This window comes from Schizophyllum commune (genome assembly GCF_000143185.2).
Source record: "Schizophyllum commune H4-8 unplaced genomic scaffold SCHCOscaffold_1, whole genome shotgun sequence".
NCBI lineage: Eukaryota > Fungi > Basidiomycota > Agaricomycetes > Agaricales > Schizophyllaceae > Schizophyllum > Schizophyllum commune.
Window position 1 is genome coordinate 3,714,840 of NW_026089538.1, and position 27,753 is coordinate 3,742,592.

The following is a 27,753-nucleotide window of genomic DNA, read 5'->3' on the forward strand; positions in this document are numbered from 1 at the left end:
GGGCTTGAAACTCAACTGCGTTGACCCTGCAAGACGCCTGATTATTTCCATCCTCTGAGCGCCTCGCTTCCCTGATATTATGCCTCAGCTTGCCGAGCCCTTCGATTCTCTAGGGCTCCCGATATTCCAGCGTGCTCGTCCCTGCTTCTGGCTCACGAGAAAGCTCAGCCAAGTGCGGTGACCGCAAGAAACTGCGTGCAAGCTTGTCAACTCTGGGAAGCGCAGTTCTCCCGCTGTATCCTTGCTCCACCGTCAAAATGGCCAGCTCCACGAAGCCATCAACGAAGGTGCACCCTTCCTGGTAGCACTCGCGACCATCAAACGTGACTTTCGGCGTGCGTATAAAGTCGTGCAGCGTTCAAGCGAGAATCGGTTTCCGACCTCCCTCCGACCACCCCACAGGAAACGTTCTTGCTCTTCAACAAGGACACCTCACACTCCCTCCCTCACTCCTTCCTTTGAACGACTTGACTACCCCTCTTAATCGTTATCATGCAGTTCGCTCTGTTCTCCTCTGTTGTTCTGTCTGCTCTCGCTGCTGTCAGCGCTGTCCCCATCAACGCTGCTGACGGCAACTCTCTCGTTGTCTGGTCGCCGAAGATCACGTCTCCCACCGCTGATACCACCTGGACCGCTGGTCAGGTACGTGGCAGGACTTACATTAGTGATTACTTCTTGCTGACATTATTCTCAGCAATACAACGTTACCTGGTCCACTGACGACGCTCCCGACGACATCTCTAACGGCGGCTCTGTCGTGCTCGGCCAAAAGGAGACTCTCCTCAACGACCGTTAGTCGCCCGCATTTCTTATACCCGTCACCCACTCACTCCCCTTCAGAGAAGCTCGCTGACGGCGTCGACCTTCGCGCCGGCTTCGTCACCGTCACTGCCCCCGACGTCAAGACCGGCAAGTACTTCGTTGACTGTAAGCGCCCTACACCTTCCTCTTCTCAACCCCTTTCTCATCTCACTCCCAGTGTTCGGCGACTCCGGCAACTGGAGCCCCGAGTTCAAGATCGACAACAAGGACAAGCCCGCCGGTCCCTTCGACTGGCTCTTCGGCTCTGCGTAAGCGCAACTGTCCTTCGCGTAAACACAGCTACACTCCGCGTACACCTTGCCAGCGGAAACTCACTGTACACTCGCGTACATTAATCCTCGGACATTGTGCACCTGTCATGACGACCCAGCATCCCGATATCTCTTGTTCTACCGTGTTACCCATGCGAACTTCCTGTGGACATTACTACTTTGACTGTTGTGGAGGGTAGTGTAGCGTCAGTGTGCTGAATGCCATGCCTTCTTCGGATCTGCATTGTTCTGTGCGATGTCCGCTTGTGCTCAAGCTTGTCTCCGTCTCGTCTCGTTCGATAGACGCCTGGAAGGGCTCGATATCCTCAAAGAGAAGATTATGTGGGTGGGCCCGCTACCATGTATCTCTGCATACCTCTCGCCACAACTGAGTGCCCTCGTCGAAAAGGTAGCCACAAACAATAAACTCGACGTTCAACGTCAATCTATTGTCGTACTGTACCAGTACCAGTGCGTGTAAGTAGGTCAAAAGCAACAAGGTATTCACTCGAGCGAAGTAGGACAGGAACACCAGCCAGCTCGGGTGAGCAACGTATCTACGTGAACAGATGATCGTAAATGGCCTAGAAATACAGCTGATAGGTGGTGAGGCAAGAGTACAGTGGGTCGTAAGAAGTCCAGAAGTCTAGCGTAGCATCGCTATGGCTAGCAAGAGCGAGCCGGGCATTACCGAGACAGAGCCAAGCGAGAGTATCACCGTGTGTGGCGAGAGTGACCGAGAGCAGTGAGAGAATAACCAAGTCCAACCAAGAAATTACCGAGAGATGTACGTTACGAGTCCGAGGTTGTCATGAGAGGAAAGGCGGCGCGAGAGGGAAGCTGCAGGATAGGTTAGTGTCATGGCAGATGTGCGAGTGGTAAACCGAACGTACCGTGGCTGATCATGCCATGTTCGGCGTGTAGCTGGCGTACATGCTGCTCACGCGCTGCGACTTATGCCTCTCCGCCGCAGTCTGGTAGTCCCCCTGCGGCGCCGACCACCAGCTCCTCCCCTCCAAGCACTCAATGGGCACCATCCCCTTCTTCCCCGCCGCATTGACGCACTCGCACCATCCGTCGTCGAACTCGCGCACGACCTTCAACTTGTCGCCGACAGTCACCCCCAACTCATCCGGCATCGACGGCGTGTACGTCGAGGACACTGTCGCCATCATACCGGACTGCCTCTGCTTGTGCTCCGCGGCGATGTTCCCGTACGTGACCGTCGTCTGCGGGGTCACCGGCGGGGGCGGCGCGGGGCGCTCGGGGTTCAGCAGGAAGGGGCGCAGGGAGGCGGGCCGCCCGCTCGCGCTGGTGCTGAGCTCGGGGAGCGGCGCAGAGATCCAGAGCGAGTCGGCGCTGCGGTGGCGGCGCTTGAGGGCCCGCTTGCGGATGATGTACATGACGAGGAAGCCGAGGAAGAAGAAGGCGGCGATGGCGGCTATGGTGATGCCGGCAATGGCACCAGAAGAGAGGCCCTGGTTGTCGTCGGTAGTGCCGACCGCGGAAGCGGGTGCGGAAGACGAGGCAGTGGCGGAGGAAGAGGTGGGGGTGGATGAAGTGGCTGGGTGGGTGGTAAAGGTAGGTGAGGACGAGGGCGAGGACGTCGTCGCCGCGGAGGTGGTAGGGATGGCCGAGGATGACTCAGTGGTGAGGACCTCGGACGAGGAGCTGGTCGTATCAACCGGGTTGGTCGATGTCGTAAACGGGGTCTCTGACGACTCGGTGGTCGCAGGGGGAGCGGACTCAGTGGTCGGTGCCTCGGTGGAGGTTGCTGGGGCCTGCGTCTCCGTCGGGGACGTCTCTTGAGTAGTGGTTACTTGAGTAGTTTCCTGCGCTGGGCTATGTGATAGTCAGAAGATGCGTTGGCACCGACGGGTATTTACCACACACCTGGACGTCGTCTCTGCCACCGCCGTCGTTGACGGGTGAATGGTGAGGAACGTCGTGATCGTGGTCGCGCGGGCGGCCAGCCGCTGCGCGTCGTCAAGGCTCTGGAGCTGAGCCCGCTCAGCAAGGGCGTGCCGTGCGTGGATAGGGATGCGCATGGTGGCTAGCGAACGTGTGGGTGGGAGCGGTTGGGTGGAGAGGGCGTAAGAAAACGTGAGGGTTCGTTGTAAAGAGAGAGAGCAAGAAAGCAAAGCGAGAAAATCGTGCAACGGCCTCCAGGACCGTGCGGTACGTAAACAAAAGACCAGGCAGTGGTCGACAAAAACGGAGCGCAGGACAATAGGCGCGGAACGGAGCGTCACGCTGTGACAGGCGCGTGTTGTCCCGATTTGGCGAACAATGGACGATCCAAAATGGAACAATGACACCTTGGACGGTGTTCCTGGCGCACGCTATCGCAGATCTCACACATGCCGGCGACTCAGAGGTGCGCTAGAGCCTAGAGGATGAATGCAAAATGATACAAAGTTCACGGTCAAGTCAATTTGGCGCTCTTTTACATAACATCAACGATTGAATAGATGGTTTCAACAAAAACACAGACGAAGTACAAGTCACAGGAAAGATATGAACGACATGTCTCTCGGCTTCGGGCGTTGTAATGCCATGGTGCCGCGTGTGGCACAGCGGAAAAGGCCATATCGAAGTTCAATATCCCGCTACCCACCAACAAGGGTAGTTGATGCAGTGTCCTCGCAACCATGTATCCATACCGCACCCTCAATTTCCCTGCAAGCACGATAAGATATACTTAGAAGCCGTTTCGATATGCAGTCAACAACCAGAACTTCGAAGTCTTTCAAGCTGGGCAGGTCGTAGCACCGATCGAGTGTGCGTATTTCGTGCGAGTCGTAGCTGCAGATGCAGAACTAGATGCAGCTCCGGTCTATATGTAGGAAACGCCTTACAAATTGTTACAGACCCAGTATGAGGCCTTCAAGACTAGTCTACCTTGGGCCAGCCTCCCTGAGTGGCCATAAATTCCCTGACGCGGCCAGGGCTGGCGCGGAGAACGTGGTAGAAACTTGTGGAAGAGCGCAAATAGACGCCGATATCCTTATTCTCCTCCCCGACGCGCCTCATCGATCTTTCACTTCTTTACCCTCCTGTAACTTCCTCACTTCGTCTAATTTGCGAACTCTTCGTGTCTATACTGCCAGTATACTCACGGTTTGCGAACGCATCATTCCACAAGACCACGACCAGCTTCACTTTAGCCTCTTCCACCACTACATCCGCCCATCATGTCTTCGATGCCGCTTTCGACTGCCAACTGGCACTGGAAGAACAAGAATGTGACGCGCTGGGGGAAGGAGTGGTTCGAGCACGAGCTCGCGACGATCGCCGTGCAAGGGGATGGGGAGCAGTCGGTGAAGGTGGATAGCGTGTCGGAGGTGGATGGGGACGTGGAGCTTGGGCAGAGGAAATCCAAGTGAGTGTCAAGATTCTGCATGCAGTACGAAGCGTGTGGAGGGGGAGGAATGTAGGGAATGGGGTTCGGCGGGAGGGGATGGAGGGAAGGACGGCGCACGTCGGCGCGAACATGTACCATTCCCTCTCCATACCTCCCCTCCCTAGTCCGATCAACGCATTCATACGTTGCTAACCTTCCACCCAGGCTCATCACCATCTACGACTGCAAGCTCACCATCCAGTGGTCCGGCAAGACCACCGCCGGCGAAGACGTCAAGGGCCGCGTCGTCATCCCCGAGGTCTCGCACGAGAACACGCTCGACGGGCACTCCGACGTCGTCTACGAGTGGTCCCTCACCACCGCCTCCTCCCCCGACGTCGACGCCGTGTTCAGGCTCGCGAAAGCGCGCCTGCCCGCCGCGCTCGAGGCCAAGTTCGCCGAGTTCCCCGTCGCGCTCGTGCAGACGCACGGGAAGGATATTCAGGTTGGCACGCCTTCCGCCTCTGGCACGTCGACCCCGGCCACTGGGGGTGCGACGTCGGCGAACGGCGCGGCGAAGGCAGAGGCAACAAAGCCGGTGCAGGCGACGAAGCCTGCTGCGAAGACGCTGAACTACTCGACGGTGGAGACGGAGGCGAGCTTCATGGCGTCGGCGGCGGACCTGTTCAGCCTGTTGACCGATGAGGCGCGGATACCGGCGTGGACGAGGGCGCCGGCGCAGTCCAAGCCGCAAGAGGGCACTGAGTTCTCGCTGTTTGGCGGTGGCGTGAAGGGCAAGTTCGTGTCGCTGAAGCCGCCGACGGAGGTGGTGCAGACGTGGGCATTGCAGAGCCCGACGTGGCCGGCAGGTGAGCAGCTGCTCGACATGCTCAGTGGCCAAAGGGACGATACTGAACATCACCGCCTTCAGGTCACTTCGCCACCTTGACCATGAAGTTCGACCAGGCGAGCGACTCGACGAAGCTCACCCTCACACTCGACGGTGTCCCGAAGGGCATGGAGGACGAGATCCGCACGAATCTCGAGGGCTACTAGTGAGTATACCTCTTCCTCATGCACCTCACAGATACTTATTCCTTTCCAGCATCCACGGTCTCAAGTCCATCGGGTACGTACCATTCCAGATCGAGCATGCACACGTCCGTCCCTCTTCGTACAAGAAGAAGACCATCGTGAAGAGGCAGCCAGCAAAGAGCAGCCCCTCCACCTCCTCGTACTTCACCGTCGCGTTCTTCAGTACATTGGTCGTGGTAGCTGCTTTCGGTATTCCCTGGTATACTTCCTCCAAGTGATCTTCTCTCGCCGTCGGGGACACTGATCGCGCTGGCTGCATCTGTCGCTCTTTTTATCGCACTCTCTTCGTATCCCCACTCTTTCGGAATAGATCATTGACTTTCATCGCCAGGTTGGGCACGGTGCTGTAGCCCGTCGATACACATCGAGAATAGGGAGACGGTGCAGGGGTTTTCGGGTGTCCATGGACATGTACACAAGCCATTGTATATCAGAATAGAATGTAAACTGTTGCCCATCCACCTCCTTTCCTTTGCCTGCGAAAGTCTGAACCACGTGCGCTGCGTCGCGTGATCGCGTTGGCTGCTCGGCTAATGCCGGCGCAAGCCTTTGTTCGTTTCCTTCACCATGAAGGGCGAGAAAGGCAGGGCATCCCTGCTTGCAACGGCTTTCTCGAGCACCGCTGTGAACATCCTTTGCTCTGCCTTATGGCTCTGTGGTCTGAAAATGGGCTACTACCTCTAGGTCTTGCTCGAAATTGTCTGCGTCAACTGGCCGTACTTCCTTCTCGGACGAACATCCAACCCTTCGTGCTATCTTCTCATGCTACTACCTCGAAGATCCAGCCCTCTTTCGTCTCTACCGCAAGCCACGCGAGCTGCCTGCCAATCTCAGTAATTTCCTTTTCGCTCCCTAACCCCATCCGCGGCGCCTCGTTGCAAAACCTCTGTCTGAAGCAATCCGGCATGTCCTTTTGATGGCTCTCGGCAGAAAATTACCACCTTTGGCAGGTGTTATACGTGACTGGACCCACTAAGGGGCGCTCGGGCGACCCTATGGCTCCTCAGAGCGCTCTCTGGCGTCCTCTGCAGCCCCTCCAATTTCCCTGCGATTTCTCCCGGCTCTTTGAGCACTTTTCCTGCCCCTTCCCTTTCGAACTTCACGCCACGCATCATCAGTCACGGTGGGCGCCTATCCACTATGATTATGGCCGCGTGTATGCTGATATGATTATCTTCCTTGCCCACTCAATCCCCGTGATGCTGCGTGTCGTCTCTCCCTCTGTAATTTATATTCGATTTCCCCTTCTCTGTCTTTCTACAACCTCCCCTGCCGTCATGCTGTTTCATGTAGATGTCAAATGGCTTTCACGGGTACCCTCAAGTCGACCGGCGCAATGTCCAAATACTCGTACATTTTATCGCTTACAGGGCGAAGCGTCTACTCATTGTCCTGCTAGGCCGCGCAGATATACGGTAACGGTGGTCCCTCTCGTGGTAATGCCTTGACTCCTCAGGGTATGTTGGTTTCTATCTCATTCGATGTGTCCACTCACTCATGCAACTTTTCCTGTATAGCGGCACGCTTCGCAGCAAGCAACTCTCGTACAGGACACGCTTCTCGTGACCCCGTGACCGACAGGGCGCTTGACGCCCTCAACGAGCAATATTTACGTCGTAGGCTTCGTTCCCTGGGTGTAGACGGGCCCATTAGCCTCTGGAGTCTCCCCGACTATCCCCCAGATGTCAAGCCTTCCATTGAACATTCGGTTCTTGTTATGGTTGCGCTTTACGCGGCGCCCACCAAGAAGCTGTGCTTGCAGGACATTTTGGACGCTATTATGGAGCGTTATCCATACTTCCGGACGGTCAAACCGTCGTGGCAGGTGCGTCGAGCTTTGCATATCCACGTTGATTATGATAAGCATGCTAACGGCGTTCGCAGAATTCTATACGTCACTCACTGTCCCTCAAGATACAATTTCACCACCTCGATCGTCCTGTTAGCGATCCAGGCCGGGGTGGGTACTGGTATCTGGACCTTACACATGGTGAAGGGGACTGCCTCGAGCGAAAGCGGAAGCCAGCGAAGGCGTCGTCTTTCGATTCCGTATGCGATGATGCATGCAGCGAGCATGCGTGGGTCTGAGCACTCCTTTATCTTTCTTTATTTGTACTGCTTCACACACCCCTGACATGGGTACAATCCCTGCACTGTATCTTCGAGTTCATCGTATCTGTACACCTACCAATGTCTGACTGTAGCTTTCTTTAATCTTTCTGTTACCCTTGCTTATCTCTCGTATATCATAAAGCTGCATAGTCTCTTCACCCGTCCACATGTTTGATCGAGCTTGCCATAAAAGTCAGGAAACAAGGACTTCCTGGTAAGGCGAACAATGGGCGCGTACTGCCGGGTCGGGCCTGAGATCCGATTGCGGCTGTGCCGCTTTGTCATCACCACAATAGCAGCGCTAAGTTGGACGGGTTCTTATTCCCAGCGCTCATCCCCCCACGAACCCTCATGGAGTCCTTCGAAAATTTCCAGTACGAAAACGCGTCGTCGTACGGCGGCGCACTCAGCGTTGTGGACGACAATTCGTCCGTCTACACAGCAAACACCCAGGATACGGCATCCTCATCGGTCGATCTCTCCAGCCTCTCGATTTCCGGCTCCTCGTCCGTGTACGGGGGGCCCTCCAACGGCCATGCGCACGCGCAGCACGATGCGCGCTCGGGAGGCTCTGAGGATGATTTTGACGGCGTCCTCGACGATCTCAAAGATGAGTCCGCCGTCGCACTCCCTCCGCACGCCTGCAGGTACGTCCTAGTACGCCGACACACTTCGTGGCGCAACTCACTCCACTCCCTAGCTATTGTGGCATCCACTCCCCTGCATCTGTCGTCAAGTGCCTCATCTGCCAGAAGTGGTTCTGCAACTCGCGCGGGAATACGTCCGCCTCGCACATCGTCAACCATCTCGTGCGCGCTAAGCACAAGGAGGTCATCTTGCACGCGGAGTCCCCGCTCGGAGAAACGACACCCGAGTGCTACAACTGTGGCAGCAAGAACGTGTTCATGCTGGGCTTCATCCCCGCGAAGAGCGACACCGTCGTCGTACTTCTCTGCCGGTGCGTGATCGAGCCGAGTGCGGTACATGACAGATTCTGACGTGTCTTTAGGCAACCGTGTGCGGCGATCTCGAAGGAGATATCGTGGAATGCGGCACTGTGGGCGCCGCTCATTGATGATCGGTCCTTCCTGTCCTGGCTGGTCAAGCCGCCGAGCGAGACCGAGCAGCTTCGCTCCCGCCAGATCTCCTTCCAGCAGATCAACAGGCTTGAAGACCTGTGGCGTGAGAATGCCAATGCCACACTCGAGGACCTCGAGAAGCCCGGTGTTGACGACGAGCCGCAGCCGGTCATCCTGCGCTACGAGGATGCGTACCAGTACCAAAACATCTTCGGCCCCCTCGTCAAGATCGAGGCCGACTATGACAAGCGCCTCAAGGAGAGTCAGACCCAGACGGACATTGCTGTTCGTTGGGACATCGGTCTCAACCAGAAGCGCGTGGCGTGGTTCTGTCTCCCAAAGCTCGAGAGTGGCGAAGTTCGTCTCGCTGTCGGCGACGAGCTGCGGCTCAGGTACTGTGGCGAGTTGCACAAGCCGTGGGAGGGTGTCGGACATGTCATCAAGATCCCCAACAGTGCGTTACCTATAGCATACATCCACTCCCCTCGCTGACCTCCTTCCAGACGTATCCGACGAGATTGGCCTCGAGCTTCGCCGGACTGAGGGCGTACCTACGGACTGCACTCACAACTTCGCTGCTGATTTCGTCTGGAAGTCGACCAGCTTCGATCGTATGCAACTCGCCATGAAGACGTTTGCAGTGGAGGAGAAGAGTGTCAGCGGCTATATCGTGCGTGATGTTCTGCCAACTCTTCGCAAGACACTACTAACTTCTCGCAGTACCACAAGCTTCTCGGTCACGAGCTTGAGCCGCAGAGCCTCCGCACATCTATGCCCAAGCGCTTCTCTGCTCCTGGTCTCCCTGAACTCAACCATTCCCAAATGTATGCGGTCAAGAACGTCCTACAAAAGCCCCTCTCCCTCATCCAAGGCCCACCTGGCACGGGCAAGACCGTCACGTCGGCCTCCATCGTCTACCACCTGGCCAAAATGAACCCAGGCCAAGTTCTTGTTTGCGCCCCATCCAACGTCGCTGTCGACCAGCTCACTGAGAAGATCCACATGACTGGACTCAAGGTCGTGCGCCTGACGGCCAAGTCGCGCGAAGCCCTCGACTCGAGCGTGTCTTTCCTGACGCTGCATCGCCAAGTGGAGAACAGCTCGACGCACGTGGAGCTGCAGAAGCTCATCATGCTGAAGAACGAACAGGGCGAGCTGAGCAGCAACGATGAGCGGAAGTACAAGACGCTTATCAAGCAGTGCGAGAAGGAGATTCTGAGCAAGGCGGATGTGATCTGCTGCACTTGTGTGGGTGCGGGCGACCCGCGTTTGAGCAAGCTCAAGTTCAGGACCGTGCTCATTGATGAGGCGACGCAAGCCGCTGAGCCTGGTAAGTTGTTATTTGCCCAACACGCGCATATATGCTGACATCTTCGCGCAGAATGTATGATCCCCCTCGTCCTCGGCTGTAAGCAGGTCGTCCTCGTCGGCGATCACCAGCAGCTTGGTCCCGTCATCATGAACAAGAAAGCCGCTCGCGCCGGCCTCACCCAATCCCTTTTTGAGCGTCTTGTTATCCTTGGCAACCGGCCCATCCGGCTGCAGGTGCAGTACCGCATGCACCCCTGCCTCTCGGAGTTCCCGTCGAATATGTTCTACGAGGGGACGCTGCAGAATGGTGTGACGGCGCCGGAGCGGCTGAGAAAGAATGTGGACTTCCCATGGCCGGTGCCGGATACGCCCATGTTCTTCTACCAGAATTTGGGTCAGGAGGAGATCTCGAGCAGTGGGACGTCGTTCTTGAACAGGTGTGTGGAACTGCGAGGTAGTCAAGTGTGCGTGCTGACGACTGTTCAGGACTGAGGCGTCGAACGTCGAGAAGATCGTCACCAAGTTCTTCAAGTCGGGCGTCATGCCGAACCAGATCGGTGTCGTCACTCCATACGAAGGCCAGCGCTCGTACATTGTCAACTACATGCAGTTCAATGGCTCGCTGAAGAAGGATCTGTATAAGGAGATTGAGGTTGCCAGCGTCGACGCCTTCCAGGGTCGCGAGAAGGACTACATTATCCTGAGCTGCGTGCGCAGCAACGAGCACCAGGGCATCGGTTTCTTGAACGATCCGCGCCGTCTCAACGTGGCGCTCACCCGTGCGAAGTACGGTGTGGTCATCTTGGGCAACCCGAAGGTTTTGAGCAAGGTAAGCCTGGTCCGTCTGACATACAAACATCTTGCTGACAGTCACACAGCACCCCTTGTGGCACTACCTTCTAACGCACTACAAGGAGAAGGACTGTCTCGTCGAAGGCCCGTTGAGCAACTTGCAGCCCAGCATGATACAGTTCAGCAAGCCGAGGCGCACGCTGGCGAGCTCGATGGACCAATTCCGTCGTCATGAGACCACGGCGAGGGACTACCTCAGTGGCGCTCCTGCTACCGCCGTCGGTGCAACTCCCAATCGCTCGGGCACGCCCAGTCGCTTCGATACGAGCTTCTACAGAAGCCACGACGCCCTTGGGTACATCCCTTCCGATATCCAGTCCTTGCGCTCGCAGGCAACGTACTCTTCTGGTCTCCCCTCCTTCACCGCTGCCGGTCCCTTCGGTGCCGTTCGCGGTGCCAACGGCGCGAAGCGCAGCAACTACAGCTACGCCTCCTCCATAATCTCTCAGGACGCTGGCCCCAGCACTACGGACGGCAGCAGCGTCGTCGGCAGCAGCATCGGCAACCCGAGCATGGCGTACTCGCAGAGCGACCGCCTCCGCCGGCGCGGCTCCTTTGGCTCGTCGTCCGTTACGGGCACGTCCGACCTCGGCAGCCTCTCGCAGTACGACTACAAGAGCCAGGACGACGGGGCAGACCTGGACGACGTGAAGTCGCAGTACACGGGCACGCAGTCTGGCGTTACAGTGTTCTAGCGCCGCGCGCGCACCGACCTCCGAATCCGTCAATTGTAGGGCGTTGCTCTGACTTTGCTGCGCTTCGCCTGTCTCTCTGGACACGCGAGCGGTGCATCAGCAGATGCTGCTTGACGGACGGAGGGTGACTCTCCGCTCCATGCCAATGCTATCATCGAGGTCACGGCCTCAGCCAGCTCCATAGCTAGCTGGCAAGCCGCCTCGAGGGACGGATGCTCATTGCATCCTCCCGACTCACGACGACACACTCTACCTCATACGTGGTCGCGCACGCAGGTCAAGGACGATGGGCCTGCTTGACCTGATGGTCGACGACAAGCTGACAGGGCACGAACTTGCTCCATGTCCTTAGGCCATATCTGGCCTTTCAAGCTCTTCGGGCGACTCGGACGCGCAGGCACCGATCATGTACAACTCATCTCATAGCTTCCGTGTCGATATAGCTCACTTTCCAATGCAACTGTCTTTCGTGTCGCGTCGGCCTGCGGTGTCGCATTCAGATCCTCCACGAGCGGTGTGAGGTATGTTCGTCTCATTGGTATAGCTGTTAGCCCAGGACGGTATTAGAGCTATGTCCTGCACGGTGCTGGTGTACATTTACGGTCTGGTAAATAGGTCTCACTCAGCAAAACGCGCCGGCCGGCGCCACCGCTAGCAGACCCCTTCTGTTGTCGCCCTGCGCAGGCCTTGAGCATACGGATAGAGGCAAGTATGAACGTATGAGCCGCTCGAACAACACTCACCAGCACCTCCAGCCGGCGCCACTCTGAGTAAATGAGCGCCAATAACAAGAACGCGAACCCTTCCGACGAAACGTCAGGCTTGACTATCAATTGTGCAGGCTCGGTCTTGTGCAAAAGATGCGTACGCGCAGAGCGCAAGTACGCGACTGTAGTGTCTGGGTGCGAGGACAGGACGTCTTTGACCTGGGCTGCCTCAGCACGAAGCACACGAACAGAGTTGACCATGTAACCCACCGTCCACCCTCCTTCCGCATAATCCACTTCATACTCGAATTTACTCCACCGCCAAGCTCGCGCGCTTGTGTATCTTCCTTTCACCCATACATCATGCTCCAGGCTCTTAACAGGCAGCGACTCGCTGCCCATAACGAAGTAGTGCTCGTTCCAGTATATTGACGCGGCGGGCGAGGTGCCGCTCACAATTGTGATCTTCTCGCCGCTCCTAGACCGCACCGTCTCAATGGCGTACGGATGCTCGCCCTCGTCGTTGGGAACGAGGGTAGTATTCAGGACATCGCGGTTGGTAAAGGTGAGCGTGCGCATGATGGTGAGGGGTGGAGAGGACCCCCTGCATCATCGTCTCCCGCTTTATACACTAGCAGTGCACAGCTTGCACCGAATTTCTTCACTGCTGTCACGAGGCGTAGTACAGTCCCACGAAGTGTATCACGAGCATGAGTCAGTCGTCGCCCTATCAGCGAAAACCACTAGCATCAAGTATGCGATGGGGCAAGACCCAGGATGATCTCCGCGGCTCGCAGCCGCAGTTCTTCACGAGGGAACTTCGATATGTGTGCGGCGCAGACCGCTTGTCGAATGTCCATCCCATAATTTTCACCTCGTCGTGCACGCACGACACCTTATGCTGCACGAGACCAAACGCTGGTCCCAGATATCGGTCAATCGTCAAAAAATCCGTTGTATATCCCTGGGTTCTGGAAGCACGTTAGTTCAGAGACTTTTAGCTCGTCGAGAGAACTTACAGAGCTACAGACGTTCGAGGGTCACCCCTGCAGCTGGATACACCAGTTTCCCGTCTTCGAAGTATAGCAGATCAAGGGGAGCCCCACGGCTTTGGTACCCGTATAGGTCTAAGCTGACCCAGTAAGGCTCGCAGCCAGATATGGGAACATCGTTCAGCTCTGCCCGACCGATGCCCAACCTGGGTGAAGGGGACGATCAGACACTTCCAGCGCTGTTTGCCCCAAATCACTACACACACCTGAACTCATCCTTCCGGCCCGTACTCCAGAGCGCGACAGGTCGACCAGCGCCAGCTCCTGCCGCCGCCAGCACGTCAACGCCCCGCACCACCAACGTGTCCACAAACAGCATCTCGTGCTGTACCGACACCACCGCCAGCGCGCGCTCGCCGTGAAACACGCCTGCATATGCTTTCGCCACCGCTTCAACCTGCAGCGCGGCGAACGCTGGCGCGAAGCGCGAGACGGCGGCGTCGGTGAGGGAGACCGTGTCCGCGTACTCGCCGGTGACGAGGACGATGACGCCGAAGGCCTGCTCAGGGATGAGGGCGAATTGGGAATGGTAGCCGGGGAGGTTGCCGCCTGAGGAAGGGGTCAGTGGGGAGGAGTAGAGAGGGGCAAGTGACGTACCCTTCGAATATAAGCGCAGCTCGTTCGAGAGCTTGCGGATTTCCCAGGGGGCGCCGACCTCGTTCATGCCGTCGCGCCATGCGTGGAGGGGGCGTAGCCATTCGCGTACGACGGTGGGCGAGACGAGGCCGCCTTCGACAGTGGGCGACAAGAAAGTCTTCAGGAGCGTCGTGAGATCGCGCAAGGAGCTGAACTGGCCTCCAGCGGGGTCGTCCGTGTCACCGAATACAAAGTCCTGCACGACGGTGAGGCAGTGTACGAAGGTCTGTTCGCATCATGAACTCACAGCCCACTCAGCGTCTTTCCTAGGCACGGCTTTGTGAGCCTCCAACTCCTCGTCGGGGACGACGTAGAAGCTGCTGTTGAGACCGAGCGGCTCGAAGATATCCCTCTTGATGAGGTCCTTGTGTGACTGAGGTTCATCGTCAGGGGAGTCTGACGCTAGCTTGTTTGCCTCGACATTTGCGATACCCAGCACGTCCATTCCCACGTTCGAGTAGACCGGATACTCGTACTGTGGGACGATGAGAGAAGCTCGGCGATGGCTTTGAATACCTCTTCGCGAGGGCGCTGGCGGATCGTGGTCCCTCCGGGCTTGTTGATGGGCCAATCATGTACGTCCTGGACAGGGTAGTCGCGCCCGAGGCCTAACGGATTGTCGGAAAAGAAGTATAGAGTACAGTGAAGCAGCTTACCTGACAAATGGGAAGCAAGTTGACGCAGCGTTATCTTGTCCTTTGACTGAGCAGATGCAGCGCCTGCCAGGTGCTCTGGCCACGATGCGCTCGGATAGGTGAAGTTGGGCAGGAACTTGGTTACTGGGTCGTCCCTGCGAGCATCAGTACTCGCGTTCAACAAGCTGTTAACTACGCATACCAGTTCAGAGCGCCTCGCTCCCTCAGTATGAGCGTCTCGAGTACGGTGAACATCTTCGTGATGCTCGCGATGCGGTAGATGGAGTCGCTGTCTACCGCGCCATACTTGTCCGGCTCGGACTCATTGGCGCGCAGAGTGCCGTACGCGCGCTCAAAGACAGTGCCAGATGGGGTCACTACAGCGACCGCAAGGCTATCGATGTCTGGGTAGGCGGCGCGATGGGTGAAGTAGCCGTCCAGAAGGAGGGAAGCCTCCTGCAGAAGCGCTTCATTCCCGGTTGGGGGATCGTACGCGAGAAGGTTCGGGAGCGGAACCTTGCACGAAGGGCCCGTAAAACGGCTGCGATAAGGGGTGTCGAGGCGAAGGATCCCTGTCCAGAATGCCGGAATAAGAGCGGCACAGAATACCAGGAAAGAGGCGACGAAAGCTCGATTGAACGAGCGCGGTGGTTCCGGTAGCTTTGCAAAGCCTTGCGGTTGGCACACCTTCTCAGCCATGGTGGCGAAGGTTCAAAGACGGCTGCGGATGCCGACGATAGCGTAGGCGCCTGATAGGCGCGCAGGCACGCCATGTGATGGTAGAACGTGGCAAAGTTCAACATGTAGATGTGCTCGCATGTTCTTTGTTCGGAGTTCTGAATATTATCATCACTACAATCCAGGTGCTATGCTGTTGGTCCCGCAAATTCACGAATCTATGCGCTGCAAGTCAGGATATCGTCAATTGCTACTGTTGTCAGAATCCCACGAGCGAGACAGACGCCCGCGCAGTCAAGGCAGACACCCGCGCGACCGAGAAATAACTCCGCGTGAGCAAGACGAGGAGTATGAGCAGCGCAGGGTCAGCAGACCGACGCTTAGCTATCAGCGCCACACTAGACCACCGACAACCTCCGTCATCGTGCATCTCCCACGCAAACGCCGATTGAAGCAGGAGATGGATTCAATGGCAGTGAATCCCGCGTACGTGCTTGTATCCTGTACGAGGAAGCTCTGGACTTATTGAGCGGTCTCGCACGGACTACAGCACGAAGGCGTCGATCCCGCGTCTGTATAGAGGTCGGTTCGTGTCCGAAGAGATCATCGATACATCACTGGCAGGTAGCCACACATAACAGAAGGCAGTTGAAGGGAGTACCACCTGCGCTTCGCAGACCTCGTAGCAGCCTCGTAAGTCACGCCGCTCCACCTGCGAGGCCTTGACACACGCAAGAGCTAGTGATACCTAGTTGCACAACTAGTCATAGTCGGTATGGTGTTTCTTCTGGTAATGTGGCTGTCTTTTGACCTATCCTCTTGCAGTACATGACCACGTCGAATCCAGCGCTGGAGCTGAGGAGCGTGAGCGCAGGACAAGTTATATACTTGCTGAACGAGCTTCAGTGCTTCCACCGCGTCGTGAGAGATCGACATCAAGCCCGGCTTCGAGAATCCCGCGCAGAATAGAGTAGACACGTTGCGAACACGCGCCTTCAGGCCGGACGCCGCACTCCTTATCAGATCAGAGGAGCGTAGCTAGAGGGGAAAAAGAGTTCACGGTACAGAGATTGTCGTCGCGGAAGGCTCAGTAAAGTCGAGAAAGCAGGCCCATGCAGGTTGCATGTTGGCAGGAGACAAAAGAGGATGGCCGAAAGAGGCAGTAAATCAACAACGGTCCGATTCCCGGAGTCCGGCCCGCAGATCCGAGGGGCAGCTTATAACGGCGGAGGTCTGTTCGTTCCCACCCTGTCGTCTCTCGTCCTGAACCAACTGACCCCCACCCATGAGCATCGTGCCTGCCCTCTCGCAAGCTGGGGATCGCGACGGCCTGTGGCTACGCGCGATCTCTGGCTGAGAGCAGGGCGAGCACGGTGTTTGTGGCGGGCAGGTCGCCGTCGCTGTCGGGGTCGTCGGGTCGATGGCCTCGTTGGTGGCGGTGAGATCTGTAGCGTCAGTCCGGTTGCTGGCGTCGCTAGCCCTCAGGATCTCAGTGATAGTCTGCGTGCGGTGACTCTGTTGCCACAAGCAGCCTTGAGGGATCTCGGGCGGCCACCGGCGTTGGTGATCGGCGGGGCGATCGGAGCGCAGGTGCGCGGCGTCGACGACGCTGCCGCTCGACCTTCCCCCCGAGGTCGACGGTGGCCAAGGACGCGTCGCTCATCTGTTCTCAGCCGTTGGCGTGCTGCCTTCGTCGCGGTCCGCCCACATTGTGGCGGATCGCGGAGGCGGCGATCGCCACGCGGCGTTCGTGGCGCGTGTTGTGGCGAGCGTGACCGCGTCCTAGTAAGTGGGGTCGCCATCGACCTCACCGAGCGGATGCACCCATGCTCTCCCTCGCCCGCCGCACGAGGGGCCGGCGACCCTTACACTCCCCTCGCCCGTCCGACCATCTCGTCCAACCGATCGCCACGACGCGCCAGGCTGGTCCTAAAGGCACGAATGCATACACCCCACCCCCCACTGTGGCCCTTGAGGGGCCACCCACCGCACGGGCGACCGCCAGGCATTGCAAGCTGCCTCGTGTATGCATTCGCGAAGCGTGCCGGTTTTTGAGTTTTAATAGGACGACCCAGCGGCGCTGCGTGGCGGGCGGGTCGCCACTGCCGGCGTTGGCGCGGTCGTCGGGTAGGCGGCCTCCCCAGCGCCCGGCGAGACCTGCCAGCTTCGGGCCTGTCGGTGTCATCACTTAGCCCTTCTGAACCCGGTGATGGGTTGCGCATATGTTGGTACCGAGTTCGGGCGCATATTTCGCAATCCTGAGGGATGTCGTCTGTGCTGGTGGTGGCATGCGATGGGTGGACAGATCGTCAATTGAGGTGGCGCGCGACGCGAGTCGTGCTTCCTCCTCTCTAAGACGGGTAAATCTTTGGAACCTTTTCAGGTCCTTCGCGGCCTTGCGTTTTGGCTGTAGATTGGTGACATGGCTACTGTACTGGCCTCTATCATGTAGTAGATACTCGCCTTGCAAATTATTATGGCCCTTGGAACTACTGCCAAACTCACGTTCGGTAACAGTGAATTGCAGACGTGAAGGGCCGGGTCAGTAATTGCTATAACTAACAGGAATAGATAGGGTAGTATATCGTGCAGAACGAACGAAGTGAATGCATGCGATTAGTATAGCTTGTGGTGGTGGGGTGAATACGATCCAGAAAGATGGGTGAGGAGTCAGCGTGGCAAGTGGGTGTGTGGTGGGGGTTTTGAGAACGGTGATGAGGGGTATGAGTAGGTAGCGGGGAGTGTTGAGGAGGAAGTGACGGGAGGCGGTAAAGGATGGCGAGGGGATGTAGAGGAGCATGATGGGGAGAATCTGGATGAGCGTATTGGGAGGCGTCTGAGTGACTAATGTGGGTTGTCCGTGTCGTATCGTATCGTACACCGGGCCGGCGAACCTATATGCAGATCCTAGCAGTAACAAACCGTCCGTTTATCGACGCTTGTGTGTTGACATGTCCGTGGGGCGTGAGGCTTCGAGCTCGTGAAGCGCGGGGACGTGCACTCTCGCGCCTGGGGTTGTGCTCTTAAGCCTAGGGTTGCGGGACCTCGAGCGCAAGCCGCACTTCGCCGAGCATTACGCCCGCGGCTGCGACTCACTCCCGCCATTGGCGACGTGCAGCGGGGGCAGGTGCTCGTCGGGCAGATGGATCGAGCTGCTCTCGCTCGCGCGGTGCCCGGGCGTGAACGCCTGCACCTGAGGTGCGAGGTTGCCCTGAGGCTGGGCCGGGTAGTTGGCCTGCGCCTGCGGTGCGTAGTTGCCCTGCTGCTGAGGCGCGTAGCCGCCCTGCGCTTGATGCTGCTGCTGAGGCGGGAAGTAGCCTTGCGGCGGCGGATGCGACGCGCTCCACGGGCTCGGCGGCGCGTTCATCGGGGGCTGCGACAGACTCGGGGTGGGCGAGTGGCCGGAGGCGGACATGTTGAAGTTCGCGGAGCGCGGCGTGCTCGGGTGCGAGCCGTAGCCGGCGGGTACGAGACCAGGGCTGGGCGGCGGCTGCATCATCATCGGCGGCGGCATCGAAAAGCTGCCAGAGGGCGAGTGGCCTCGAGGGGGCATGTTGCCTGCAGGGGACATATGGCCAGAGGGGGACATGTTGCCAGGCGGTGGCATATTGTAGCCAGGCGAGCGCGGCGTGCCCGGGCGCGAGCCGTACGGTCCGGGTGCGAGCTGCTGCCCGGACATCGACATCGGCCTGTGGTGCCCGTGCGCGCTGCTCGGCGTCGCCGGGCGGGCGAAGGGGTCCGCGGCCATGGGCGGGTAGCCGCCGGGTGCGCTCGTCTGCCCCACCAGCCCGTACTGATACGCCTTCGGCTCGACGCTGCTGTTGAGGGAGCGCTCGTACTCGGAGACGGCCTTCGCGGCGCCCTTGGAGATGATCTCCTGCTCGGTCTTCTCGTAGAAGAGGTCCTCGTAGCGCGTGCGGCGTTTTCTGGACGAGGAGGGGTTGTTAGATCGCGCTTCGGAGTTGGGGGGAGGGGGCTATACGTACATCCACCACCAAGCGAGGAAGGCGACGATGGCGACGAACGCGACACCGCCCACTGTACCGCCGATGATCGCACCGAGGTTCGCAGGTGCCTTCGTGCCGCCTGCCGCGTCCACCGCGCGCGTCTGCGCCGCCTCGGTCTCAAAGACGACCGGACTGGCGGAGCCCGTGGACGTGACAGTGACCTCGATGACGGTCACCGCGCCATCTTCTTGTGTGGATGAGGACTGGGTGGTCATAGTGGTGGGGGGTGGGGTCGAGTAGGAGGTGGTGGTGATGCGCTCGGTGGTGACGATCGTGCTCTGCTCCTTGGTCGTCGACTGGTCAGTCGTAGTGGGCTTGGACGAGTCCCCATCCGTGGTCTTGCTATCGCCATCGTCGGTCGAGCACTCTCCATCGTACAGCGTAGTCGTCACATCCGCCGTGGTTGTGACCATGGACGTGAACGGGATGGATGTGGTCGCGCCATCGCCTACGCGAGCGCTCAACTTCTGGGCAGCAAAGAGTACTTGGCTACACACACCTTTCAACGTCGATGTCTCCGTCGTCGTATCGCACATCATGTTCCCGAGTTTACACGACGTCGACACGATCGTGGTCACCACATCGTCGCCGTCTATCACCGTGGTCGAATAGCCCACCGACGCCGTCTCCGTCGTCACCTGCGTCGTCTTCGTCGCCGTCGGCGTGCCCGTGCACTTTGACATCGTCCGACTCGTGCAAGACTGCTATGGTCGGGTGCGTGGTGTAAACGAGAGCGCGGACTTCCGAAGAGTGAGGCGGAAGCAGAAAGCTCTAGAAATGACAGAACTAAACAAGAGAAGGAGGACAAAACACAGCGAGCGGCGCCCAGAGCCCGATAGCGTGCGAGTGGGCGGCCTGGGGTCTAATTGAGGTGAAGCGGGGGCAAGGATCAACAAAGAAAACGAGGCAGACCCGAGGCGCGTATCAAGACAGGGGCTACTCAATTTACGTCCCGGTCAGGTGATCGGGCAGTTCAACTTCCGCGCTGCCGGCAACTTGCGAGGGAGGCAAATGTTCTTTTGCTTCCGGGAGGATGGCTTCAGGAAGGTAGGCAAAATTTAGAGGGAAGTAGGAAAGAGGTATAGAGCAAAAGCTCTGATCGAAAAATATCTCTTCGACAGCAGGAGCACCCCTCCAGCGCACTACCGGCTTCCGCAGCCTACGCTAGCTGCGCTGCATGTCCGACTCGGACACCGCCTTGCCACCACTGTCATACGCCGCGCTACGGTCATTGAGGGCATTCTGACGAGCCGTCTAGGGCTGTCCATCCATGGCCTCTTACTCCCGTATGGGTGTGAGGAAGAGAGCGGCGTCCATCCGGAATTTCGATTGTTCCACATGCCGCAGCCGCATTTTCAAGACCGAGGCGACTCGCTCTGAATGTAGAGGGGTCAGCGGGCCGAGGAGGGTGGAAGCGGCAGACTTGGCGCTTTGCGAGGCGGGTATTGACCCCGAGGAAGTGTAGTCAATGGTGATCACGATAGATGGTCGGGAACAAACTACGGCCGTCACTGGGCGGATTCAGCGCGAGTGTAGAAGAGCAGCGAACTGTGCGAGCCACCAAAGCAATACCTGTGTTACGTTCCTGTTCGAAGGCCAGAGACAAGTGCCACTCGAGTGCTGACATTCATCAGACAGAAATTGTTCTCTATGATAGCGACAAGGCGCTCACCTGCACAGGATTTTGATACCAATACTTAAGCCGGAAGGAGGAATGGGCTTGTAAAGCAAAAAGATCCTGTCCAATAGGCAGAAAGCCAGTCGTAAGGGTCAACTGAGTTGCAGCCCTAGTAACGTTGGGGCAAAGACGGCACGGCGAGGCTGCCTCGAAAGGGCCCTAATATCGATGGGATGACCTACAGGATCCCGAGGCGTACGACAGAGGATCGGAGAGCGGAGAGCGTGTCGCTTCAAGACGGCAGAAACCCGGAACACGCCAGAAAACAGGTAGAACGGAGAGGCTTGCCGCTGCAAATGGACTGGGGGTATGTGCTGTTCTTCTGTCGGACACGTGTATACCCTCGAGGCACATACGCCCGTCCCTCGCAACAGCCTTCCGTGAAGTTTTGCATCGTGTTCAGGCGGAAGCAAGGTTGGCAAAGCCCAAACATGGTTGCCCTTGTCGCCGCAAAAGGAAGAGGCGACCAAAGAGGGCAAGAACACGTGCGCGAACCATTCCATTGTGTCACAGCGTCACAATGGTCACGGCGTTTGCGGCATTGATTGCCGGGTCTTATTGTTCTCTTTTGGGTGGACAATGCGCAAATGGCGGCGACGCCGGGTCCCCCGTTACGTGTCTGTGTGGGCGCGTGTTCGTACAAAAGCCGACGGAGCGTAATTGAGGACAGGCCTTCTTCCTTGCTTCCCGCCACCACACGACTGTCTTTTTTTCTCGCCCTTCTCTTCACTCACGACGGTGCCGGCACCAGCTCTGACCCTTACGACCCTGTTATCACGACACTTCCCCTCCCTCTAGACGACTCCCTCCACTGCTAGACGCTACTTACAGACATGTCTGCCTTCCGTTCTTGTGAGTTTTGCGACGCGATCGGGGAGGGTTCAGGCTAATTGGCCACTGCAGACATCTTCTACGGCCTGAACGTCGTCCGCGCGCTCAGCATCATCTCGCTGCTGCTCGTATTCATCAGCTGCATCATCACGATCGTGAACAATGTCAAGGCGGTCAACTACTACATGGCCCACCGGACAAAGGAGGACGAGCAGGTGGATTGCGACTACATCGAGTGCGTAGCCACTGTGATTGACCCTGGCCACTGTACTGACGATGCCACAGGAATAGCACTGTGCCTAACCAGGCCGCTGGTGTCTTCTGGGCTGTCGTCTCTTCCCTCCTGATCCTCTTCCAGAGTGTTGTCCTCATGAGTGCGTGAACCTCCCTTCTTTCTCACCCCGCCACTGACAGGTCCTTGCAGTGTCCGAGCTCAGCTGGCCCATGACCTTCTTCGACACCTACTTCCCCGTCCTTGGCTCCAACTTTGGCACCGGCGCGCTCGGCATCTTCCAGTGCTTCATCGGCGCGCAGATCCTCAGCCACCACGTCGACGACTTCACGCTCGTCGCCGCCTTCTTCCTCTTCTCCGTCTCCTGCCTGAACATGATCCTCGGCCTCATCTTCCGCGCCTCCGGCAAGCACCAGCGCTCCATCCGCGCCTACCGCAACCAGGAGCCGGACCCCTTCGCCGACCCCAAGGACCCGCGCCCGCCCTTCACCATGGCGTCCCCCTCGTACGTGAAGAGCATGTTCACGGGCTCGACCGCGGTCGCGCCGGAGAAGGAGGAGAAGAAGATGGAGTTCGGCGAGAAGGCCGGGTTCGGGTTCGGCCGCCAGGGCGAGAAGAAGGCGGGGCTCAAGGGCTTCCTGCTCTCGCGCCCCGAGGAGACGCTCCCGCGCTACGCGAGCCCCGTCCCGGCGTCCGCGCCGCGCATCATCGGCTTCCCGACGCAGGGCCGCACGCTCAGCCCGCCGCGCAAGGGATCCATCCAGACGACGTCGAGCTTCTGCTCCCCGGGCACGCGCCCGTCGAGCACCGCGTCGTCCCTTGGGCCCGAGCCGACGGGCGCCGAGCGCGACAGCCAGGCGTACTCCTCGCCCTCGCGCTACTCCCGCTCTGTGTACTCCCGCGCGCCGTCGCCTGGTCCGGACCCGCGCACGTACGAGCCGTTCCCTGCGGACCTGCGCGTACCGCCGCACTTCAAGTCCAGCAACCAGGCTATCTGAGACCTCTTTGAGAGAGGGCTTTTTGCATGTCTGTTACGCTTCCGCGTCACGCCGTCTACGAATCACACGCCGCGCCCCGTAGCTAGCCTACGGTGGCCCCTGGACAGTGCTATCACATCCTATCCTACCAGACACCGCCGTGTATGATCTGGACTATCTCGGCGCATTGTAGCACTAGTCTTTATTCGCCTTCGGGTGGCACTTATCTGGTCTCTCACGACCTGTATTGTATCCCTAAGTAATGGTTTCCGAGTCAATGAAGAGATCAAAAGAGATCCATGGGTCATGACTCCTTGTGAAGGAGTACTGCCAGTGTTGAAGTTCGAGTCGAGACAAAAGGCCGAGATTGTGGCATGGGACGGTCAGTGGTATAGCTATTACAGTGCGATGGGGATACAATTAGTGCTCAAACTATCGGTACAATACAAGGCTTGTAGAATCTACATAAACGTACACTTCACCCATCGCCAGGCCGCCTCACGAAGGGAGTAGAAGCTGACACTCTCATTCACAGACGTTATGAATGGGCGCGTGCCCTTCGTGTCGCCTCTTTTGGCCCTGTCGAACTCGGCCTTGTCGACGGTGCGCCCGAAGTCGATGAGCCTGAAGCTTGGGGTAGAGCGGTGGCGCTGGGCGGGTGGGACGTTGAGCGGACCTGCTTGCATGAGAACGTTGCGGGGGAACTCGGAGTTCTGCACGAAACCGACTTCGTGCATGCGCAGGAAGAGGCTGGCGGTAGTCTGCCTGAGTCAGTGTCAGCACGTTCAATTACGCGGAACGAAAAACGGACAACGCACTTTTCGAGCCTGTTCAAGCTCCTCCCCCAGACAGGCGTTCCGCACGACTCCACGAGCATAATCGGACTCAGATACTTACCACCCTTGGGCTTCTCCACCGATACATAGTACCCAAAGAACTGCGGGATGACAGCACCGAGGGGCATCTCGTAGTCGAGCTCCTTGAGGTGCGTGGTCCCCTTGCGATGCTGCGCCAGCTCGGGCGGAAAACGCGTGTACATGAGAGCCTCGTGCGCAAGATGCTCGTCGCCGCGGATGGAAAGCTTCGCGGCGACGCAGACGCGCGCGATGGGCGGCTCGAGGCCGGGGACGCCCGCAAATTCGGGGTCCCGAAGGGGCAAGGTAGCGGCGAGAGTCTCTTGCTGGGCATCGGTCACGATAGAGGGAGTGCTGGACTCAGGGCGATAGCCGGGCAGCAGCGTGCGTGCGACGTCGAGCTCAGCCTGGTATACGAAGGAATGATGTCCCGTACCGTGCTTCTTGTCCTTTGCGAGGTACAAGTGCGCCACGCGCTCTTCAGCGGATGCCTTTCCAGCATCACCGATGTGCAGGCGATAGACATGAAGGACATCGTCTTCGTCGACCCAGTCGTATTTGGATGTCCAGCTATCGACGATCTCATGCCGACTTGCAGGGAGAACGTTCGATGGATCGTGGACGACGAGCGTGGTCGGAAAGGCGCGAAGGGGCGCTTCGAGGTTGGGGTGTGATGCAGCGGAGTCGAAGGGCAGAAGTGGGTGCGTGGGCGGAAGGCGACTGGGGTGGAAGAGCGAGTCGCTAGCCTGCGTAACCTTGGTCAACAATGGATCAACTGAAGACGGCGAGACATACCCATTCGTAATGCTCAAGCTCGTCGACCATGGCGAAGAGCTTGTCCCGAGGCATCGACTCGCCCGTGTCCTGTAGAAGAGGGACGATGTCGCAGACCGGGACAACACTGTCGAGCAGTCCAGGCTCTTCCTCGACAGATGTGGCTGGGGTGATGGCCCGCTCCGTGCCGTGTTGCTCGCTGTCACTGTCGCTGGCGGAGGTCTCATCGTCAGATGATCCTGCGCTTCCGGTTGGTGTGCGTTCAATCTGCTCTCGTGTTGGGGTGCCGACGACGATCTCAGGCTCTCCATTGTGTGCAGGAGGCGCTACCGCGTGTTTCGTTGGAGCGCACGAGTCGACCTTAACAGCGGCGTCAGCATCCACGCCAGAAGAATGTGTCGTTAGATCAGTCTCCTTGGGCGGTTCATTGGCTCCGGAATGCGCGGCGCCTATCAGATTGAGGACGGTCGTGCATTCGACTGGCCGGCCCTTTGTAGCCACACTGTCGCCTGCGACAGACACTTGATTGCCACGGCCGTCATCGGCACGAGCATCGACGGCGAGGACTTGAATAGCAGACATGGCGGATTGCAGTGAGATGCGAAGTGACGACTGAGGTGCACGCCGATTACGGAGTCACGCTTCGTCGAGCAGAGTCGAGGGGAGCTGGAGAGAGGGCAATTGGGTAAAGGCAGGGGCCTCTATACCCGAGCAAGCGCTCTTATAAGCTTTGTGACCATGGCCATGATCGGCGCCTAACAGATACATATCCGCAGTTATTGGCCCCATTGTTCGCCAGGCGACATACGCGTGTGCACCGCTACTGCATGGTCAGTGTTCATAAATGAGTGGCAGTGGTGGCCACCGTATAAGAGTTGCGGATCGTGCCGGTAGAATCGCCGCGGAGTCATCGAGGCCAGCCACGGAACGGCGATTGCCTATGGGACATTGCATCGATTGTGGCAACGTTGAAAACGCATGCGCGAGTTCGACCTTGGGAGAGTCATGAGTCACCTCCTTGTAAGGATGGTCATCGGCACCGAGATAGAGATGAACAGGATGAAATCTGGCTGCAGGCGCAAAGAGATAGTGGAAGTCAAAACAAAGGAAGCCTCACGGACTGATCCTGATCACGTTGTCGACACATGGCATATATAGTAATCGTGATCCGAACCCCGCACGATCATGGGCTTTTCGTGATTCAATCTGGGATGTATACCGTTGACCCCGTAGGCTGCGAGAATGGAACTGGTAAGTATTTAGACAGGTGCTTCCCCTTTCCGGGTGCTTTGGTCATCTAATTATCTGAGCCGATATCCACGCAACCTCCATGGATATCGGGCAGTAGGCCGTTCTACCTCCTCCGGCTACGTCAAGTTCTACACCATTGACCCCAACTGACTCACGCCCAAGTCTCAACTGTCACTCAGGTATAGCTACGCCGACGGGAATCCTCCGCGCGAGGCTGTCCAACATCATTCATAAGGCCGCGACGCGGTCAAGACACCACTCCCGACCTGAACCTAACCTCTTACAATGCGCACCTTCACCTTCAGCAGCCTCGACATCCTCAACAGTAGCATCGTACCCGAAGGCAGCGACTTCTCTGAATACACAGTCGAGACCACCGGCGGCAAGGGCTCTGCGCGCGGCGTGACCACGCTGAGCGGCGCGTTCGACGCGTCCATCAACTGGAGCGAGAAGTATTTCGACATCGCCGGCCAGACCCTGCCATTCAATGAATTGGATAAGAAGATGGTCGTCGATGGGAGGCAGAGGTCCGGCAGGCTTTGGCAGTGGGGCAACGCGCAGTATGAACTGAAGTGCAGGGATCGGGCGTGGACTGTGAGTGGATGTACCGCGACGGATGCGCACCCTTTTAACTGTTCACCATGCAGGTCACAGACTTGCTGACAGACACCGTCGTCGCGCATCTCCGCACGGCTGAGAAGCATACCTTCCAGAGGAGCAAGCCAGCTCGACTCGCCCTCGAGCGCGACATACCTCCAGCCGAGCTTGCTTTCCTCATCCTTGCCCTGCTGGCCTCCGAAGCGCGCTGGCTGGATATCATGGTGAGCGATCTCCCGAGACATTCCCCGTGTCGACGCTGGGTCAGATGCCAAAGATGTACGTGAGCTAAACGACTCGCATGCTCATTAGAAACCGGGCTTCAACTTCTGGGATTCGGCCCCGAGTCAGGCATACACAAGCGCGGGGTGGATAGGGCACAGGGCGGGTATGCGGCCTTATTGATGACAGCGCTAGCGCGACATAGGACAAGCTGTAGAGCCTTGGATGAAGTGGATATAGCAAGAAACCTGTATCAAGTCGAGTCATGCATGCCCTGCGCGAGGACCGCTCTCGCCAAGGTAGACCTGCCAGAAGAGATGATACTGCTCAGGGCGGAGCCTGAGGTAGACGGACAGACGTGTTTGATACGTGGAGCGGGCATACATTCCTCATAAACCTGGAGGTCATCCGACAACAAAGTTCAGTGGCGGAGGAGATACATCGAGGATCCTTACCTGTACATATATAAGGACGACGATTCGAGAGAGAGTGTTGAAAGGACCCATCGCCCATAATGCACGCCGTTCGCGCGATCATCGCCGCATTGGCCCTCGCAAGCCCGGCAGTACTCGGTCAGTCGTGCTATAGCAATCAGGGCACATGCAAGTACACATCCGCCTGTAAGGGACCGATGTACTACTCAAAGCCAGGTCAGTGTGCGTTCGAAGGCGCCAGCACGGACACTCGCTGATTCTGCTTTTTCTTCTTCCCGCAGGGTATTGTCCCGGCCCTAGAGATTATCAGTGCTGCATTCCAACCGGCTGCGTTGTATGCAGTGGGGACGGTAAAGAGACGGCGGGTCTAGAGGCCCGTCGGCCGTGCTGCTGAGGCTGAGGTCAGGAGGTGGAGGCAAAGGCGAAGCGCGTCGAGGACAACGAGAGGGGGAGACCAGCATGTCCAGAAAGCAGGTTTGGAGGAGGGCAGGTTCAATCGTGACTGTTATCGAGAAGCAGAAGATAATGCCATACACGAATAAGAATAATTCGACCATGTATTTGCAGAACATTGAGGCCATGAGCGTCAAGAACAGAATCGTAGTGAACAAACAAACGTGGTATTGCA

The 27,753-nt window shown here is 58.0% G+C and overlaps 14 protein-coding genes across 14 annotated transcripts; 8 read left to right on the forward strand and 6 right to left on the reverse strand.

Moving 5' to 3' along the window:
* The first annotated feature begins 27 nt into the window (after positions 1 to 27).
* Positions 28 to 1,316, forward strand: SCHCODRAFT_02683429 (uncharacterized protein). Its single transcript, XM_003035620.2, has 4 exons — positions 28 to 642; positions 695 to 791; positions 841 to 927; positions 980 to 1,316. The coding sequence occupies exons 1-4, from the start codon at positions 493 to 495 to the stop codon at positions 1,072 to 1,074; spliced, it is 429 nt and encodes a 142-aa protein (XP_003035666.1). The 5' UTR covers positions 28 to 492; the 3' UTR covers positions 1,075 to 1,316.
* A 422-nt stretch (positions 1,317 to 1,738) lies between these two features.
* SCHCODRAFT_02039709 (uncharacterized protein) lies at positions 1,739 to 3,241 on the reverse strand. Its single transcript, XM_003034795.2, has 3 exons — positions 2,967 to 3,241; positions 1,967 to 2,915; positions 1,739 to 1,913 (listed from the first exon to the last, which is right to left on the reverse strand). Exons 1-2 carry the CDS (start codon positions 3,119 to 3,121, stop codon positions 1,976 to 1,978), a joined length of 1,095 nt encoding a protein of 364 aa, XP_003034841.1. The 5' UTR covers positions 3,122 to 3,241; the 3' UTR covers positions 1,739 to 1,913; positions 1,967 to 1,975.
* Positions 3,242 to 4,070: 829 nt separating this feature from the next.
* Positions 4,071 to 5,933, forward strand: SCHCODRAFT_02608285 (uncharacterized protein). Its single transcript, XM_050344307.1, has 4 exons — positions 4,071 to 4,455; positions 4,642 to 5,285; positions 5,348 to 5,471; positions 5,522 to 5,933. Exons 1-4 carry the CDS (start codon positions 4,268 to 4,270, stop codon positions 5,727 to 5,729), a joined length of 1,164 nt encoding a protein of 387 aa, XP_050203137.1. The 5' UTR covers positions 4,071 to 4,267; the 3' UTR covers positions 5,730 to 5,933.
* An 855-nt stretch (positions 5,934 to 6,788) lies between these two features.
* On the forward strand, positions 6,789 to 7,599 carry SCHCODRAFT_02662082 (winged helix DNA-binding domain-containing protein; the record flags this gene model as incomplete). Its single annotated transcript, XM_003035618.2, has 4 exons — positions 6,789 to 6,824; positions 6,911 to 6,968; positions 7,029 to 7,336; positions 7,396 to 7,599. The coding sequence occupies 4 exons, from the start codon at positions 6,789 to 6,791 to the stop codon at positions 7,597 to 7,599; spliced, it is 606 nt and encodes a 201-aa protein (XP_003035664.1).
* A 2,878-nt stretch (positions 7,600 to 10,477) lies between these two features.
* Positions 10,478 to 12,045, forward strand: SCHCODRAFT_02039777 (uncharacterized protein). Its single transcript, XM_050341585.1, has 2 exons — positions 10,478 to 10,842; positions 10,892 to 12,045. The coding sequence occupies exons 1-2, from the start codon at positions 10,555 to 10,557 to the stop codon at positions 11,558 to 11,560; spliced, it is 957 nt and encodes a 318-aa protein (XP_050203138.1). The 5' UTR covers positions 10,478 to 10,554; the 3' UTR covers positions 11,561 to 12,045.
* Positions 12,046 to 12,182: 137 nt separating this feature from the next.
* On the reverse strand, positions 12,183 to 12,846 carry SCHCODRAFT_02695776 (uncharacterized protein; the record flags this gene model as incomplete). The annotated part of the gene is made up of 2 exons (XM_050346885.1): positions 12,183 to 12,236; positions 12,304 to 12,846. 2 exons carry the CDS (start codon positions 12,844 to 12,846, stop codon positions 12,183 to 12,185), a joined length of 597 nt encoding a protein of 198 aa, XP_050203139.1.
* A 60-nt stretch (positions 12,847 to 12,906) lies between these two features.
* Positions 12,907 to 15,296, reverse strand: SCHCODRAFT_02563434 (beta-lactamase/transpeptidase-like protein). The gene is made up of 8 exons (XM_003034793.3): positions 14,793 to 15,296; positions 14,612 to 14,745; positions 14,472 to 14,563; positions 14,203 to 14,430; positions 13,917 to 14,151; positions 13,526 to 13,868; positions 13,287 to 13,465; positions 12,907 to 13,238 (listed from the first exon to the last, which is right to left on the reverse strand). The coding sequence occupies exons 1-7, from the start codon at positions 15,287 to 15,289 to the stop codon at positions 13,291 to 13,293; spliced, it is 1,704 nt and encodes a 567-aa protein (XP_003034839.1). The 5' UTR covers positions 15,290 to 15,296; the 3' UTR covers positions 12,907 to 13,238; positions 13,287 to 13,290.
* A 152-nt stretch (positions 15,297 to 15,448) lies between these two features.
* Positions 15,449 to 16,271, forward strand: SCHCODRAFT_02608297 (uncharacterized protein). The gene has a single exon (XM_050344308.1). The coding sequence runs from the start codon at positions 15,459 to 15,461 to the stop codon at positions 15,795 to 15,797; it is 339 nt and encodes a 112-aa protein (XP_050203140.1). The 5' UTR covers positions 15,449 to 15,458; the 3' UTR covers positions 15,798 to 16,271.
* A 331-nt stretch (positions 16,272 to 16,602) lies between these two features.
* Positions 16,603 to 17,772, reverse strand: SCHCODRAFT_02608299 (uncharacterized protein). Its single transcript, XM_003034792.2, has one exon. The coding sequence runs from the start codon at positions 17,451 to 17,453 to the stop codon at positions 17,076 to 17,078; it is 378 nt and encodes a 125-aa protein (XP_003034838.1). The 5' UTR covers positions 17,454 to 17,772; the 3' UTR covers positions 16,603 to 17,075.
* Positions 17,773 to 18,341: 569 nt separating this feature from the next.
* On the reverse strand, positions 18,342 to 19,814 carry SCHCODRAFT_02662087 (uncharacterized protein; the record flags this gene model as incomplete). Its single annotated transcript, XM_003034791.2, has 3 exons — positions 18,342 to 19,194; positions 19,255 to 19,723; positions 19,775 to 19,814. 3 exons carry the CDS (start codon positions 19,812 to 19,814, stop codon positions 18,342 to 18,344), a joined length of 1,362 nt encoding a protein of 453 aa, XP_003034837.1.
* A 1,720-nt stretch (positions 19,815 to 21,534) lies between these two features.
* Positions 21,535 to 23,297, forward strand: SCHCODRAFT_02608307 (uncharacterized protein). Its single transcript, XM_050344309.1, has 4 exons — positions 21,535 to 21,805; positions 21,857 to 22,019; positions 22,070 to 22,158; positions 22,209 to 23,297. Exons 1-4 carry the CDS (start codon positions 21,787 to 21,789, stop codon positions 23,012 to 23,014), a joined length of 1,077 nt encoding a protein of 358 aa, XP_050203141.1. The 5' UTR covers positions 21,535 to 21,786; the 3' UTR covers positions 23,015 to 23,297.
* A 157-nt stretch (positions 23,298 to 23,454) lies between these two features.
* Positions 23,455 to 25,203, reverse strand: SCHCODRAFT_02662089 (uncharacterized protein; the record flags this gene model as incomplete). Its single annotated transcript, XM_003034790.2, has 3 exons — positions 23,455 to 23,758; positions 23,812 to 24,593; positions 24,643 to 25,203. 3 exons carry the CDS (start codon positions 25,201 to 25,203, stop codon positions 23,455 to 23,457), a joined length of 1,647 nt encoding a protein of 548 aa, XP_003034836.1.
* Positions 25,204 to 25,952: 749 nt separating this feature from the next.
* SCHCODRAFT_02608314 (uncharacterized protein) lies at positions 25,953 to 27,194 on the forward strand. Its single transcript, XM_003035616.2, has 3 exons — positions 25,953 to 26,466; positions 26,520 to 26,693; positions 26,782 to 27,194. The coding sequence occupies exons 1-3, from the start codon at positions 26,158 to 26,160 to the stop codon at positions 26,872 to 26,874; spliced, it is 576 nt and encodes a 191-aa protein (XP_003035662.1). The 5' UTR covers positions 25,953 to 26,157; the 3' UTR covers positions 26,875 to 27,194.
* Positions 27,191 to 27,721, forward strand: SCHCODRAFT_02608315 (uncharacterized protein). The gene is made up of 2 exons (XM_050344310.1): positions 27,191 to 27,341; positions 27,407 to 27,721. The coding sequence occupies exons 1-2, from the start codon at positions 27,206 to 27,208 to the stop codon at positions 27,517 to 27,519; spliced, it is 249 nt and encodes an 82-aa protein (XP_050203142.1). The 5' UTR covers positions 27,191 to 27,205; the 3' UTR covers positions 27,520 to 27,721.
* The last annotated feature ends 32 nt before the right edge of the window (positions 27,722 to 27,753 follow it).

Bases quoted from the DNA above. Each gene is read 5' to 3' on its own strand.
- SCHCODRAFT_02683429 (XM_003035620.2), top strand. From the start codon at position 493: ATGCAGTTCGCTCTGTTCTCCTCTGTTGTTCTGTCTGCTCTCGCTGCT. The intron at 792-840 runs GTTAGTCGCCCG...ACTCCCCTTCAG, and splicing joins GGAGACTCTCCTCAACGACC to AGAAGCTCGCTGACGGCGTC. The intron at 928-979 runs GTAAGCGCCCTA...TCTCACTCCCAG, and splicing joins CGGCAAGTACTTCGTTGACT to TGTTCGGCGACTCCGGCAAC.
- SCHCODRAFT_02039709 (XM_003034795.2), bottom strand. From the start codon at position 3,121: ATGCGCATCCCTATCCACGCACGGCACGCCCTTGCTGAGCGGGCTCAG. The intron at 2,916-2,966 runs GTGTGTGGTAAA...ACTATCACATAG, and splicing joins GTGGCAGAGACGACGTCCAG to CCCAGCGCAGGAAACTACTC.
- SCHCODRAFT_02608285 (XM_050344307.1), top strand. From the start codon at position 4,268: ATGTCTTCGATGCCGCTTTCGACTGCCAACTGGCACTGGAAGAACAAG. The intron at 4,456-4,641 runs GTGAGTGTCAAG...CCTTCCACCCAG, and splicing joins CTTGGGCAGAGGAAATCCAA to GCTCATCACCATCTACGACT. The intron at 5,472-5,521 runs GTGAGTATACCT...ATTCCTTTCCAG, and splicing joins ACGAATCTCGAGGGCTACTA to CATCCACGGTCTCAAGTCCA.
- SCHCODRAFT_02039777 (XM_050341585.1), top strand. From the start codon at position 10,555: ATGCCGAACCAGATCGGTGTCGTCACTCCATACGAAGGCCAGCGCTCG. The intron at 10,843-10,891 runs GTAAGCCTGGTC...ACAGTCACACAG, and splicing joins ACCCGAAGGTTTTGAGCAAG to CACCCCTTGTGGCACTACCT.
- SCHCODRAFT_02563434 (XM_003034793.3), bottom strand. From the start codon at position 15,289: ATGGCTGAGAAGGTGTGCCAACCGCAAGGCTTTGCAAAGCTACCGGAA. The intron at 14,431-14,471 runs GTATTCAAAGCC...ATCGTCCCACAG, and splicing joins GCCAGCGCCCTCGCGAAGAG to TACGAGTATCCGGTCTACTC. The intron at 13,869-13,916 runs GTACGTCACTTG...CCCCTTCCTCAG, and splicing joins GCTGCGCTTATATTCGAAGG to GCGGCAACCTCCCCGGCTAC.
- SCHCODRAFT_02608297 (XM_050344308.1), top strand. From the start codon at position 15,459: ATGCTGTTGGTCCCGCAAATTCACGAATCTATGCGCTGCAAGTCAGGA.
- SCHCODRAFT_02608299 (XM_003034792.2), bottom strand. From the start codon at position 17,453: ATGACACCGACAGGCCCGAAGCTGGCAGGTCTCGCCGGGCGCTGGGGA.
- SCHCODRAFT_02608307 (XM_050344309.1), top strand. The intron at 22,020-22,069 runs GTGCGTAGCCAC...ACGATGCCACAG, and splicing joins GTGGATTGCGACTACATCGA to GAATAGCACTGTGCCTAACC. The intron at 22,159-22,208 runs GTGCGTGAACCT...AGGTCCTTGCAG, and splicing joins CCAGAGTGTTGTCCTCATGA to TGTCCGAGCTCAGCTGGCCC.
- SCHCODRAFT_02608314 (XM_003035616.2), top strand. From the start codon at position 26,158: ATGCGCACCTTCACCTTCAGCAGCCTCGACATCCTCAACAGTAGCATC. The intron at 26,467-26,519 runs GTGAGTGGATGT...TTCACCATGCAG, and splicing joins GCAGGGATCGGGCGTGGACT to GTCACAGACTTGCTGACAGA. The intron at 26,694-26,781 runs GTGAGCGATCTC...CATGCTCATTAG, and splicing joins CGCGCTGGCTGGATATCATG to AAACCGGGCTTCAACTTCTG.
- SCHCODRAFT_02608315 (XM_050344310.1), top strand. From the start codon at position 27,206: ATGCACGCCGTTCGCGCGATCATCGCCGCATTGGCCCTCGCAAGCCCG. The intron at 27,342-27,406 runs GTCAGTGTGCGT...TTCTTCCCGCAG, and splicing joins GATGTACTACTCAAAGCCAG to GGTATTGTCCCGGCCCTAGA.